Genomic DNA, 14,631 nt, shown 5'->3' with positions numbered 1-14,631 from the left:
CTAGTGTATGTAGTAAATACTAAAATAAATTTATAATTAAAATTTAATTAATGGAGATATCCTATCTCCTAGAACTGGAAGGGGTCATTGGCCAGCCCCCTGCCTTCACTAGCAGGACTAAGTACTGATTTTGCCCCAGATCTCTAAGTGGCCCTCTCAAGGTTTGAACTTATAACCCTGGGTTTAGCAGGCCAATGCTCAAACCACTGAGCTATCCCTTCCCCCAATACAGTGTATGTCAGAATTTATTTAGAGTAGCAGCCGTGTTAGTCTGTATCTGCAAAAAGAAGAACGGGAGTACTTGTGGCACCTTAGAGACTAACAAATTTATTAGAGCATAAGCTTTCGTGGACTAGAAGAACGGGAGTACTTGTGGCACCTTAGAGACTAACAAATTTATTGGAGCATAAGCTTTCGTGGACTACAGTAGTCCATGAAAGCTTATGCTCCAATAAATTTGTTAGCCTCTAAGGTGCCACAAGTATTCCCGTTCTTCTTTTTGCAGAATGTATTTAGTTGATTATAAAGGTGTGTGTGTGTGTCATGGTTTTTTGTGTGTGCATTAAATAAATACTTTAAAAAAAATATATTTTTTTACTTACAAGATCAATGCAGTTACTTAAATGTAAATATCTAGCTTACATCGTTGTAGATTCGGGTCATTTAGTATTGTAGAACTAGTGTATTATCATAGAAACAAATTATTTAAATAATAGTTGAAGGAATTTGTATACATCACATCTTGATATATCAAAAACAAAAATGCCCCACCAGTTTGGCCTAAAAAAAATGGAAACTCTTGTTAATTACTCCTGAGGTTCTAATAATTTTAGTTTCTAATTTTAGCCAGTATTAACAGTTGTTAAACATTATTCTCTTTGACCTAAGTTGAAAAGCTGGGATGTGTCCTAAATTATGTGTTTTTCAAATTGGAAAATAACTAGCTCTCTCAGAGGAAATACAAAAAACGTGTGGCTCCTGTATAAGAGAGAGGTTATAAGAAATGAGCTTGTATTTCAAATCCCATTTTATTTATTTTTTATCTTTTGCTACTTGATAAAATAAATCCTGGCAACAACCAGCTATTAGGAAAAAAAATATAGCTGCTTGGAGGTTTAATGATTAAGCCGCATAATGAGAATGTGCCAGTGTTTGTGTTATCTTAATTAAACAGTTTGACTAGAAAATAATATATGGAAATGTAAGTTTATTTACTAGCACATATAAAATTAGTGCGTATGATCTTTTTGATTATTATAGTTTAAACAAAAAATGTATGAAGTTATCTTTATTTTTTGCTAAAGAAAGCAAAAGCTGTTGAATATTAATGTTACCACTTTTAATTAAAAACAGTAACTGTTATTTAATTTCAATACTTTTTTAATGGATAAAATGCTGTAAATGTTTACTCGGCAAACGGATATTTTAACAAGGCCAATACACCATATAAGAATAATACCTAAATGACCTTAGTGTGAGATGAAGAGTGGGGCTTTAGGCATTTGAGTTCAATACCCACCTAAATAATATGAATTAATATATTACATCTTGAATATTTGAACATACCCTAATGAACTAACCACACAATTTTTTTATTTAGCCATAACTTGAGTATTCCTTGCAATGAGAATTAGCCACCGTAATAATGTAGACATTCTAAAAATAATATTCTGTAGACAGCAGTTCTCAAGTTTGAGGTCCATGGACCCCACTGGTGCCCTCTGTGCTCTTGCTGATGGTCTTCAGAGAGCTGGCTGGTCACATGGTAATGGACTACTTTGTTTCCAGCTGCTTAATTGGGTTAAATAAATCTAAAAATACACTATATGTTTTCTTGATACTACTACTTTATGTAAGCAATATCTATAGTTGTTACAGGGGTACTGTGAACATAAATGGGAGAGGTGATTTGTGTGATTGCAGAGGTGAGGAGAATTTGTCTACAAGACCCACAATATGAAAAAGTTTGAGAACCTCTGTTGGGCAACGAGAATAATTTTTAAAATATGTTAATCCACCCAATTTCTGCATCAAGGTCACAAAAGCCTGAAAGTTGCATGGTGTTATCAGCCTGAGAGCTATGCTATATGCCCCCTCCATGCAGGTACTTTGCTGCATGCACTGATACAAAGCTGTGTTAATCATTATTTGATGATGTAACAAAGGAGCAAGTCAATTTAGGCACTATATATATTAAATAAATATTAATGACATTGGTAATAAAGAAACTAAAGCATTTGTATTCATGGAACTTCTTTTGGCAAAGCACTCGTCACAATGCAGTAAAAGTAAACAGGAGTGGAGGCACCAGTTCAGAAAAACTCCAAAGTCCTATGTTGCTTAAAGTTAATCATGTGCTTATGTGCTGTTTTGCATAGATATAGACTTAAGTATGTGCTTAAGTGCTTTGCTTAATTGAGGCCTTTCGGGTTTTAAGTCCCAGAACAGGGGTCGGCAACCTTTCAGAAGTGGTGTTCCGAGTCTTCATTTTATTCACTCTACTTTAAGGTTTTGTGTGCCAGTAATACATTTTAACATTTTTAGAAGGTCTCTTTCTATAAGTCTATAATATAACTAAACTATTGTTGTATGTAAAGTAAATAAGGTTTTTAAACTGTTTAAGAAGCTTCATTTAAAATTAAACTAAAATGCAGAGCCCCCTGGACCGGTGGCCAGGACCCAGGCAGTGTGAGTGCCACTGAAAATCAGCTCGCGTGCCGCCTTTGGCACACGTGCCAAAGGTTGCCTACCCCTGTCCTAGAAGCATATGGCTACAAGAAATAAAAAGGGAAAGCTATGTGGTGTTGTCCGTGTAAAGGAGAATTGGTTGCAGGCTGAAGATGTTCAGTTTTTCCCACTTCCAGCACATAGACATGGTTCTCAAGAGACTTACTCTGTGGTTTGTAAAGAAGCTTTTTCTCTACAGTCTTGTAAAGAGGCCACTTGGACCTCCTTGTATATATTTTCTTGTCGCTATATATTTGACTTGCTAACCTCCGGTAGCTGAGTCCTACATGCCGTAGTTGATTAGTCTCTCAAATTTTTTTTTTACACTCATTTTATGTCTTCTGTGGCGTGAGATACTGCTCATTGGAATTCCCAGTGTCTGGGCTGGCAGGTAGAAAAATGAAGAAACAGTTGAAGAATGACAGTGTGTTTACTTGATGCTTTGCTTCTCCAAATCTCTTACTATATTCCAGTTCAGGAGTCTCACTGAGTTGATGGAATCTGGACTGTTTTTCCAAGAATTCTGACTTCTCTTTATAGATGTTTTATATAAGAATGTTTTCCATTACTGCTTGGGAAATTTCAAACTAAGCACATTCAGCTGGCCTGCCACCCCTATTATAAGGAGGTGTGGCATTGCACAGTTTTGGTTTATTTTCTGTCTGTCTGCTTGTAGGAGGACTTATATTCCCAGACTGTCTGGGCTGGCCTATTAAGGGGGTTAGAGAAACTAAATTAGTAGGTATTAAATTACTTTTCTGAGTAGAGAACCACATTCACAGATATGATTTGGGATCAGTTCATATAATACATGCAGTCAGATAAACTGGTGTTTTATATGTAACTTACTATGTAGTATTGCTCAAAGACAAACATTATGTCACACTCCAGATAGGTTTTTGTTTTGTTTTGTTTAGTTAATTACATTCTATGTACAGGTATATGTATACAGAATCATTTTTGTTGACTTAAATTTTTAAGGCAATGTAAAGAAATCAGTTTGAAGAAGAAATAGAGTATATGTTAATATGCGGATGCTAATCAGTAAATAGAAAAACTAAACCATCAGAATTGTTAAATTAATTTGCTTGTTCTTTAAAACTGTATTTTGGCACATATGGTTTGTTCCAGATTATAGGGTTTGAACTCCATTCTTTACTGACTCAAAAGACTAACTATTCCAAGGCCAGTTATATGTAAACAACTTGAGTAAAGGAATTCTGTAAAGCATTAGAAGTTACATAATTACCAACCATTGAGGACCCATGATTGCCCAACATTCCAGCACATTCTTTCCTTTCTCTGTCTCTTCCTTTCCTTCTGCCCCTTCTCATCTTCATTCCCCCCCCACCCCCCACCTCCCAAATAATCTCCTATAGCTATCATACTTTTGAGGAATACTGATTGGCTGGTGAATTTTTTTCCTTCTCAGAGATGGTAATAGAAGGGGTTATAATTAAGAAAAAACAGAAACGAGCAATGTAGCATGCTAAATCTGCATGGTAAATACAGAGAAAGTAGCTCCCTTCCCCCAAACAGGACATAGTTAAAATAAACTAATACATGGCTCTGGGAATATGTCTCCTCATTTGCTGTATAAGTGCCAGACCTATTAAGCTGTGCAGGTTTTTTTATTTTTTTACCGATAACAGTAACAAGACAACACCCTAATAAAACATAGTAACCTCTGGTGATGCTATTCTTAATTTGTAAATGAATAACAGTGAAGTTAATTTTGCCTTCCAGTTGAGTTTTGTTCAGACTTCATTCTGTACTTTAGAACAGCTCTAAAAGGAAGCGTTTAGCAGGGTGGGGTTTTGTTTCCATTTCTATTATTTTAGAGAAGTTATTAGTCCAGTGTATGCTTTCTCAAGAAGAAATAAGTCTCTTTTTAAGATGATTTCATAGTATATTCCTATTTGGATTTAGATAAATAAAGCAAGTGTGAAATTTCTGATTTGCACTCCAACTGGGGGGAAAAAAAAAAAGGCGAGGGGTTGGAGAGACAGATTCAACATGTCATGTTGTGGAACAGTAATTCATAATGGAGAAGTTCCTGCCTGGTTGGTGAGATACCAAACATTTTAATGGCGTTTTTCTTGTTTCATGTTTAACATATCAGTGTAGATTATGATTGCTGCACTATTTAAGTGACCAAAGTAAAATTGTGTGTGTGATTGTCCCAGGCACATTATTTTAGCTATCTGTTCGCCCTCACTTGCACACATACTCTCTCGCATATGTGGCATATACATTTTGAGTGTGTGTGTGGTGTTTATTTTTTTCCCTTTTTTCTCCTGTATACTTACCTTATGCTCTCTGTTTTGATGTATTTTCCTTTCATTGCCTGTATTCCCTCATTCCTGATTTTCTATCTTGCACAGTTTTCTTCATCTGTTCTTTCTTTCCCTTCTTTTTGTTGTTGCATTGTGCATTTTGTCTTTGCTGAAAGTTCCCTTTCTTGTCTTCCCCCAGTCCCTTAATCACTTCCTCTTTCTGCTGTCAGCCCATTTTCACAACCTCATCATATCTCCTTCTGCTACCCTCAGTCACTTTCCTGGGATTCCCTCTCACCAATTTCTCATCTAACTCCTTCTTTTGGTACACCCCTGTCCAGTCACACTGTCACTGTACTTTTTCTGGTCCAGGAAACTCCACCCCCACAGATCAGAGTGACTGCTCAAGGGGAACCTTCTTCCCCAGTTATACTTTCTTCCCACTCATTCTCTGTAAGATTCTCCTTCCTGCACTAAATGGGAGAGTTCTAAAGCATTTTGGGGCCAGAGGAGGCAGCAGAATTTCCACTTGGAACAAGCACATCATTCTCTGAATCAATGTGCAGGAGCTGATAGTTCTCTCTAACTGTGGAAGAAGCCCTCCAAAGAGAGAGAAGAGCGTGTCACTGGAGGCTTAAAAGCTGTCCTGTCTGCGGCTACTGTGTTGGAGCAGCTGAGTCTGATTGCTGGTAGGGGAAGGAATAATGTAGCTTGGAGGTAGTGTAGAAGGGAAGATGAAAGTAGGAGAGGCAATATAAGCGGCAGAAAACAGGAGAGTGGGGAAACTGACCAAGCATGGTGGAAGAGAATTCAGCAGAGATGAAGGGTGCAGTCTCATGCCTGCATTTCCTTCCACCATGTTGTCTTAAGCAGCTGCTGTTGTGCAAGCCCGACCTGCAGACTAAAAGAGGCGACCTGAATATGCAACTGTGTAGCTAGGGTACAATCCAGTGCTCTGAAATGGAACATTGATCTTCTGTGGTAAATACAGTCTTGCTCAACAACAACGTGGACAAGGAAGACTATGTATTGCAGTTCTGTGTTCTCACCTTAGTCTTTCCACTGACAGCGCAAACAAACAAGCAAAATACGTTCAGGTTCCTATCTTAAATGACTAGCTCTTCTGAATGAGCAAGAAATAATTAAGCATTAACTGATTTTTGATTAAAGAAATAATGGCTGTTATCATATGAAACATTGGTTGATAAATAACACATGATTTTGTATTTGCTGGAACAATGGAGTAAAGGAGGAGCCAAACCTTATCTTGTTTCTTTGAAATTCTTAGCTTTGTTCATTTTATTTTTTCAGACATTCAAGCCCTTGGTTGGAAAAAGTGTGTACAGTTCAATCACTGCAGTAGAATTCCTTGTGGACAAACAACTGGATTTTGTAACTGAAGATAGTGCCTTTCAGCCCTATCAGGTAAGAAATATGGGTAGTGTACAAGTACAAGTCATCTAGTTTAATTGAATCCCATGTGCCTTATTTTTAAAAAGCTTTTTATGGGCCAAATCCTGTGTAATGTTGAGCCCATTCATTTCCCATTGGTCAGTGGAAACAAAGTGCTCACCAAAGTGGTGAATCTGTAAAGGGAAAAAAACTACATATAATGTGTCACAGATCCTCCTTCAAAATAAAATTGCTAACCTGTTTGTTAAAAGTTAATCAATACAGCTAATTATGGAGTAGATAACAGTATATTGTCTATTCTCTGGAGCTGTGCTTTGGTCATTGAAACTCAAGTAGTGCAATTATACTTGATTATTTATTGTTCTTCTCTTAAGACTGAATTACAATAGTTTATTTTCTTTTTAAAAATAGTCTGATTCCTCCCTCTTGGGTGACATAAATGGATAATTGCTGCTGTTTCTAAGTTTGTTTTCACAATTCCAGCATTCCGGATTTCTTAATCATAGCCCTAATAAATTAGAAGAGTACTTTCAGTATGTACTTATGTATGTGTTTAAGACATGGTGTTTCTGAGGGATCTAGTCACCAGAATCCTTAGAAAAATATAATTTGATTTTCTTTAAAGATAAGATTTCAAAACATTTCTTCCATGGTAAATTTAAAGGGATAGAATACTGATTTTTTTTTTTAACCTCTGACTATAATCAGTCCAACACAAAGTTGCCATAAGCTGTCTCTCTATTGTAGGTTATACAAAGTTAATACTTTGAATCTGTTTGAGAGACATTGTTAATGGCTGATCAACACCACAATAATGTTCCTCCCTCCTTCAAAATTACTGTAGTATTTTTTCCAAATACATGGCTTAAAGAAATAAAATGGAAATAAGACCTATATAGATCACTTAATGGTTGATGCTTTTGTCGTGAATCACTAATATTTGAGAACCTAAACAAATTCAAAACTATTTGTCTAAGTCAACTTGTTCTTAGTTTACTAAGAAAATGCCTGCTTTAATTGTCGTTTGCTTTGCATGAGAGAGAATTTATTTCCTTCAATCTTGCTATTCCATTTGTGGCAAGCATCCTTATTTTGGCAGTAGGTTGCTTTGGATTCCCAGAGAACAATCTGAGCAAATTTACACCAAAGCAAAAGTCAATGTATGAGGAAGAATGTTGCATCTTGTAAAGCAATCTGATTTCTGGTGAGTTGACAGTCACCTAGCCATGCAATAAGTGTAGTGGATAGGCATCAGAGAGGCTTTGTTTTTGCCCCCCCAAAAATGTGAGTTTTGTTTGGGGTGGTAAATTAGTATATAAGTAATACAGTAGTTCTTGGAAAATGTGCCTTTGTCACATGAAATGCTGGCTACATCATAATTATTTATAATTAATACTCTATTATAATTACAGCGTGGAAAGAAGTAGGATACACTATCTCATAGCACATTTGTATCTATTAAATTTTTAAAATAGGTATTTGAAGGTTAAAGATGCTGCATTGAATTTTTTCTAAGACTGCTTTTAGGTTTAGGAGTTTTTCGTTTACACTAGAATCGGGATCATCTTCTTACCTGGAGTTGTTAATCCTTGATTTGTCTTTAGAAGACATTTCAATCTCTTATTTTCTTGCATAAGAGGAGTTAGTTTCACAGATATTTTTACTTATTATTTTAAAGAGAGGAGTTTTGTGCCAGATTGTTGATATCAAAAACTGAATTCCTATTTTCACTGAAAAGGCGTAGTATGAGCAGTGCAGAGTTGTAGCTGTGTCAGTCCCAGGATATTAAAGACACACGGTGGGTGAGGTAATATCTTTTATTGGACCAACTTCTGTTGGTGAGAGAGAGACAAGCTTTTGAGCTACACAAAGCTGACCTGACGAATAGCTCTGGGTAGCTTGAAAGCTTCTCTCTCACCAACAGAAGTTGGTTCAATAAAAGATATTACCTCACCTACCTGGTCTCTCAAGTATGAGCAATAACATATAGTGGACACTAGTATAAGATTTCTCTAACCTTTCCGTCCAGTGTTCCTCCTCCTGGCAGGGAGAGGGTCACCACTGAGAGTGAGAGAGAAATTATTGTTCCATGCATCTCAGCTGTCCACTGCTGGACTGAGATCCCCAATTTATGAACCATCAAATTAAAATAACTTGGTTACAATAAGAATCTAAATTACTATTTCACTAACATGGTAACCAACAGATTACTGAAATTAGAGACTTTTTAACATACTGGTGGAACCCTAAATTCTAGATCTAACTGGATACATTTTGTATGTTTTGTGTGCTGTATACCAAGATGCTGAGCTCATTGACCACTTGAACGAAGATTTCATTACAGTAATTATTTGTTGACTTAAGTAATGAGCTGTTACTGGCATATATTTTGTGAACAGTATTCAGAAGCACATCCCTCCCCCCATTTCCAGGGACAGTGTAGTCTCATGACCAATTATTTTGTTTAGACTGTGCGAATAAAAATATGGAATGGTAGCGTTCCTAGGATATAAAGGAATCCTTCTGTAAAATACATCATAAGAACAGCCATACTGGGTCAGACCAAAGGTCCATCTAGCCCAGTATCCTGTCTTGCGAAAGCAGCCAATGACAGGTGCCCCAGAGCACCTTGAAAAAATAGATGAGAGCTCCTTCTCTACCTGAAGGAGCATACAGTCTAAACTAGTTTCTATTTTCATCGTTTTTTAGAAATGCCTTCCATCTTATTTTCTAGAAACAACAGAGGTAAGAGTTGCGGAGTTCAGGAGAAAAGTTTGTTCTCCTGCTCATTCTAAAATGCCATTAACCCATTTCTGAATGGAGAACTTAAGAACCCAAGTATGCAAACATATATCTATTTTAATCTTTCCTAAATATATTTAACTCTCTGTTTTGGACTCGAACAATGTTGTGTTTTCAGTCTGGAATCCTAGACTGTTTTAAAGCTTTATGGTGAACTAGACTCACCTCCCTCCTTTTTTTTTTTTTTTTTGGGCCACACATCATGATGGTAGTCTGAGCACTTAGTTTCAGCCCCATTGGCCCAGATTTTTAAAGGTATTTAGGCATGCTGTGCTGATTGCTGCAATGCCTAACTTATGTAAGAGCCTAAATCTCATTTTCAAAGGGTATTTAGGTACGTGGGTGCCAAAATCCTAATGACAGTCAAAACAAGCATGATTTAAACCTGTGTGGGGTGACTCCATCAAATTTCATATTCTGTGCTTCAACCTCTGGCCCATTTCTGTTGTAATTAAGATAATGAGCATATTCATCAGAATGTTACTATTAGGAAATAGATGTTTCTAGAACCTTTCACCTGTAGATCACTGGTATGACTCCTGCTCAGATCAGTTCAGATCAGTTGTTATGAAACGCATTCCCATCTGGCTTGTGGCCTGGATGAAATGAGGTTGTTGTCTTAGTCCAATTTCAAGATGAGTGCTCAAGCCAGACAAAACAGCACAATGGGCACCCTTTTAGTCTTATCCTTTCTGCTAAGTATTGAATAGGCAAGGAAAGCTACACAAAGCTGACCTGACGAATAGCTCTGGGTAGCTTGAAAGCTTCTCTCTCACCAACAGAAGTTGGTTCAATAAAAGATATTACCTCACCTACCTGGTCTCTCAAGTATGAGCAATAACATATAGTGGACACTAGTATAAGATTTCTCTAACCTTTCCGTCCAGTGTTCCTCCTCCTGGCAGGGAGAGGGTCACCACTGAGAGTGAGAGAGAAATTATTGTTCCATGCATCTCAGCATGCATCAATTATTGTTCCATGCATCATTATTCTCCCCTCTAGAAGCGTTCACTCCAGAACAGGGTTAGAGGCACATTAACTGAGGAATTTTGAACCACAGATTCCTATGCCACCCATATCTGCTGTGTAGATCAGTAAATTTTAGTTTCTGTGATAGTAGATCCAGCACCTTTTCACAAGCATTAAATGTACTTATTTTTCAAAAAAATGGGATACATATACTCGCTAAATCACAGCATCTGGTGATTCTTATAGCACCTTCATCTTCTTACTTGGTTAGTAAATCTTGCGCTTCATATGTGCATTTACGTAATACATCTATGTTTGTTGTCATCATAGGATTTCCATTTTTCACGTCTGTATTGGTGCTGCTTGGAAGTCAGTCCATTTCTTCACAGATCAATAAGAAGTTGCTTTGAGGTCCTTCATTTATAATTTGTGCCTACAAGATCCTGAACATGTAATGCAGTAATCACCACCCTCTAATTTTTGATTGCCTACCAATCACACACCTGCAGTTTTAATTTTGATTGCAGTATAAAGGACATAGCAGGTATTATTTCTTACCTGAAAATTTTGTGTGTGACTGAGTGCAACTCTCATTCATTAATCTGGGATGGTCAGGCCTGTTAGTCGAGTATTTCCTTGTTATGGCAAGACTCTTTGCTTCTCGGGAAAAGTCAAACTTAAACAGAGGATTGAGGCAAACCGGTTTAGCAATAACATGTAAATTCTGTCTTGTTACATACAATAAGTGGTGGGCATAAAAATGTTTGCTATACATTCATTATCCTACTATATATCTATAATGAACACATATGAGTATGAAATGTGATACATAAGACAAATTGTCAATATTTTTTGTACTTTGGGTCCAAAATATGGCAAATGTACTTTAAAATTGTTTATATTTTTCCATTAACATACAGTACACCCTCGCTTTAATGCCCTTCACAATAGTAAACCTTGGGCTATAGCGAACTTGGTACCTGGATCCCGCCTCCAGCCCCACCTGCTGCGGCGAGGCGGCTGAGAGCTCCTCCAGCCCCAGTGCTCCAAATGGTGGGACAGATAGTTCCTCCATGGCTGCAAGCAGGAGTTCAGAGGGGGGCAGACAACTCCTCCAAATCTAGGGCCACAAGCAGGGGTGGGTAGGGGGCAGACAGCTCCGCCCCCGGAGCTGTAAGCAGCAGGGGTCCCATGGGAGCCAGAGGGTTTGGCTGCGTGGCTCAAGGTGTCAGCAGTCCTCTCCCACTTCCCCACCCTGCAGCAGGGCTCTTTCCCTGTAACAAACCCCTGGCGATAACGACCAAATGGCTTGGATCCCCAGGGGTTCGTTATAGTGCAGGTGTACTGTATACTGTTGTGTGGTATGAATGCATATTAAGTTTTTTTTAAAGCAAAAACTTGCAAGCATTTAGAAAATTACCCGCTAATACTAGTTTGAGTTGGGTATGCTTCCCCATGTAGCTCTAAAATTTCACTTAAGTTCAGATTTTCACCAGTCCTACTAATTACCTCTGGGGCTTCTCTTGCGCAGAGATTGCCAAACGGTGTAATTTTATGGTTGCTTTTATTGTAGACTGAAAGATTTCAACATGTCATCAGATATCCATCTAGTATATTATTCTACAACACTGCACCATTTAGCCCCAGCTTGAAAATGATAGCATGATAGTAATTGTAGTTATCTAAAATTTTCTTTAAAGAATAACAAATTTATGCATACTATTGTGTCATCAAACACATTCCAATCTACAAAACATTAATACTATGATATATTACAGTGAAGTATATTTCACAGAAATTCACACTAAGCAGAGGTTCACTATAAATCTGCAAATTGCACATTGTTATGAATTGAAAAATTCAGGACAGACTTTGATTCACTACAACTAAGTTTCACAATGTTTGAGTTCATTATAAGGAATTTCCAGTATTCAAGAAAAATCGGTGTATAAATATGTAGGTTAATAGTACTAAAGCACACAACTGAATGAAAAAATAGTAAGATACAGAAAACTCAACCATGTATTAAGCAGTACATTGACTTGAAAATTACTCCTTATAAGGGGAAAATCTCAGTGTAGCAAGGCGGTACGTATATTTTTCCTTTCAACAAACACAATGTTAAGCTTGCCTTTCCTCAAAAAACATGATAGCAAATTGTATAATATTAAATAATGCTTTATAAAAAGAAGTTTTTCCTATAGTAGACATTTCTGGGGTTTTAAATTGAGTGTTCTTAAATATCTAGGCACAATGGAATAGATACAAGGAAATGTGTGATTTTTTTTCCCTTTAGTTAAACACTCCTTTGGTCCAAACTAAGTACCTGTACTGTTCCTAAACATAGCTAAAATTTGATGTTTTCAGACAAATTCTAATCTTAACAATTATTTCTGAATATTGCGTTTGAGAAGCAAGACTCCATTAGTCAGTTTTTGTACTGATTTTTAAGAGGTTGGGTACTTGTGAACTGGGATGTTTATTTTAAAAAAATCAGCTAACTACCTAGGCAGTTAGAGGTATAAGGTTCAAATAAGTGGTTTGTTAAAAATATCAGTGAATTTACAATAAACACATAAAAGATGTGTATAACCAAGATTGAGTAATTAAAACTGAAATCTGTACCTTTTCTGGAGCACCGTGCAAATAATATATAATATCCAACAAACACATCCATTTAAGCAATTACAAATTCATTTTTATAGTATTCCTTGCTGGTGAAAGAGCCAGAATTATAGCAACAAAGCTGCTTCTTATGTTCCTTTGTTTTAAATAGTGTAATTTGCTTGAAAGTATCAAAGCAAGTTCGATATAACACGGTTTCACCTATAACGAGGTAAGATTTTTTGGCTCCTGAGGATATGCTGTGTGTGGTGTCATCAACATGGTGTCTTTATCTGAACAACATTTGGAAGACATCAATCTTTCACAGGCCCAGATCAGTTGTATTATATTGTGGACAAACAACAACAAATCCTTTCAAACATGTTTCCCACAACAAAATACATATAAGAACCAGAAGCACAAAATGTGCACAGCACAAATAATCTTATTGCTTCTTTGCTCACTCTCTGGATAGAACAGAGCAGGGAGTGAACCCACAGGCTGCTATTATGGTTGCCTAGTAACCATATGCTGGAAGTAGTTCTTACACTGCCTGCTGCTCCCAGGACAGCAGCATTAGTATTGCAGGGCCTGCAAACACTGCTTTGTAACCTTTTCTATGGGTTAAATTTTACCCAAAGAGTTTATGAACACAAAGTGACCCCAGACAAGAACAGACTGGTTGCACAGCTGGCTGTGGGAGGTTAGTACAAATTCAAATTCCGTTTCTTCACATTCATTACATTTCCTGCAGGGGGTATTTCACCATACAAGGAAGGAAGTGGAAGAGTGTGCACATGACCATCTTTAAAAGTTCCTCTCTATGGGTCCTTTTAAAAAATCAAAAATGACTGACACAAAAAGCTTTGAAAATATCTTACCAGCTTTTTGTTGTTGGACCCTTTCATCTGTGTAAATCTGCTTCTTCAAAATCTACCACCAACAAGAATAGATGGGAGGAAAAAATGAAGCCATAATTTAGCTGTTTCATACTGTACCACAGTATTTCATCAGGGTAAGCAGAGGTCAGTCTGTCCACCTCCTACAAATTGAGGGTTCCAGATATCAAGATATAAGGTGTTGAAAACCTAAATGTGTGAGAGATGGTATGCAAAGTGATTACAGGGAAGAGTAAGTCTGTACTCCAAAAGGTTTGTCATTTATCAGCATTGAAAGGTCAAAAGTGTAACCATTTTTAAAGATCGTTATAAATATAAATGCCTTACTGATGATGAAAAGTTTGCCTCCAAAATGCAGGCTTTGGCATTGATTACATCTTTATTCAGCCCACAGCTATCCCAGGTTCTGAATTTCTCTAGTTAGAGGTATTAGGCATGTATGTAACACCATCCTTCCACTTTCCTGTTGCAGTTTTATTGTTATGAGCAGGAACAGGGTTTCACAGTCGTCACAAGTGTCCCATCTTGGCCATCCACGAGCACTGTTGTGAAGAGAATCCAGACCTTTGCTGCTCTGGATCACTGGGTGTTTTGACCTTCTGGAGCCTCAGCAGGCTCCAGTACTCATTCCTACCTGGGCCTTTCTGGAACATTTCCTAGGCACTGACTCTGTCTGCTGCCCCCTTCTCAGAAATGGAGCTCCACAGCCCACCTGCTGTAGGCTCCCAGGACTGACCCCACCCCCACCACCTGAGATACTCCAGTTAGTTGAATACACCCTTCTCCCAGAACTCAACCCCAAAGGTCTGAAGCTTCTGGTTTGCAGTTTAACCTTCTCAGGGGCACGCAGCAATTGTGAAACAGTGAACACACAGCTTGCACAGAGTCTAAGGGCTAGTCTACACTGGCAACCCTTAACTGCTGCTGCGGCAGCGCGTCAA

At 37.6% G+C, this 14,631-nt stretch overlaps 1 protein-coding gene across 11 annotated transcripts in view; it reads left to right on the top strand.

The window, feature by feature from the left end:
* Positions 1-14,631, top strand: part of JMJD1C (jumonji domain containing 1C) — a 348,731-nt gene that overhangs the window by 214,219 nt on the left and 119,881 nt on the right. For 10 of the 11 annotated variants that reach the window (XR_010589237.1, XM_005294323.5, XM_008163232.4 and 7 more), the window contains one exon: positions 6,315-6,428. The exons of the other annotated variant lie outside the window; for it this stretch is intronic. Coding sequence is in view for 3 of the 10 variants with exons in the window: in XM_005294323.5 (XP_005294380.1) it covers positions 6,315-6,428 (114 nt within the window). In the remaining 7 variants the exon portion in view is untranslated. The remainder of the gene's footprint in view (positions 1-6,314; positions 6,429-14,631) is intronic. 11 annotated transcript variants of the gene reach the window in all.

This window comes from Chrysemys picta, chromosome 7 (assembly GCF_011386835.1).
Source record: "Chrysemys picta bellii isolate R12L10 chromosome 7, ASM1138683v2, whole genome shotgun sequence".
NCBI lineage: Eukaryota > Metazoa > Chordata > Testudines > Emydidae > Chrysemys > Chrysemys picta.
The sequence above is the reverse complement of the archived record's forward strand: the minus strand, read 5'-3'. Positions and strand labels throughout refer to the sequence as shown.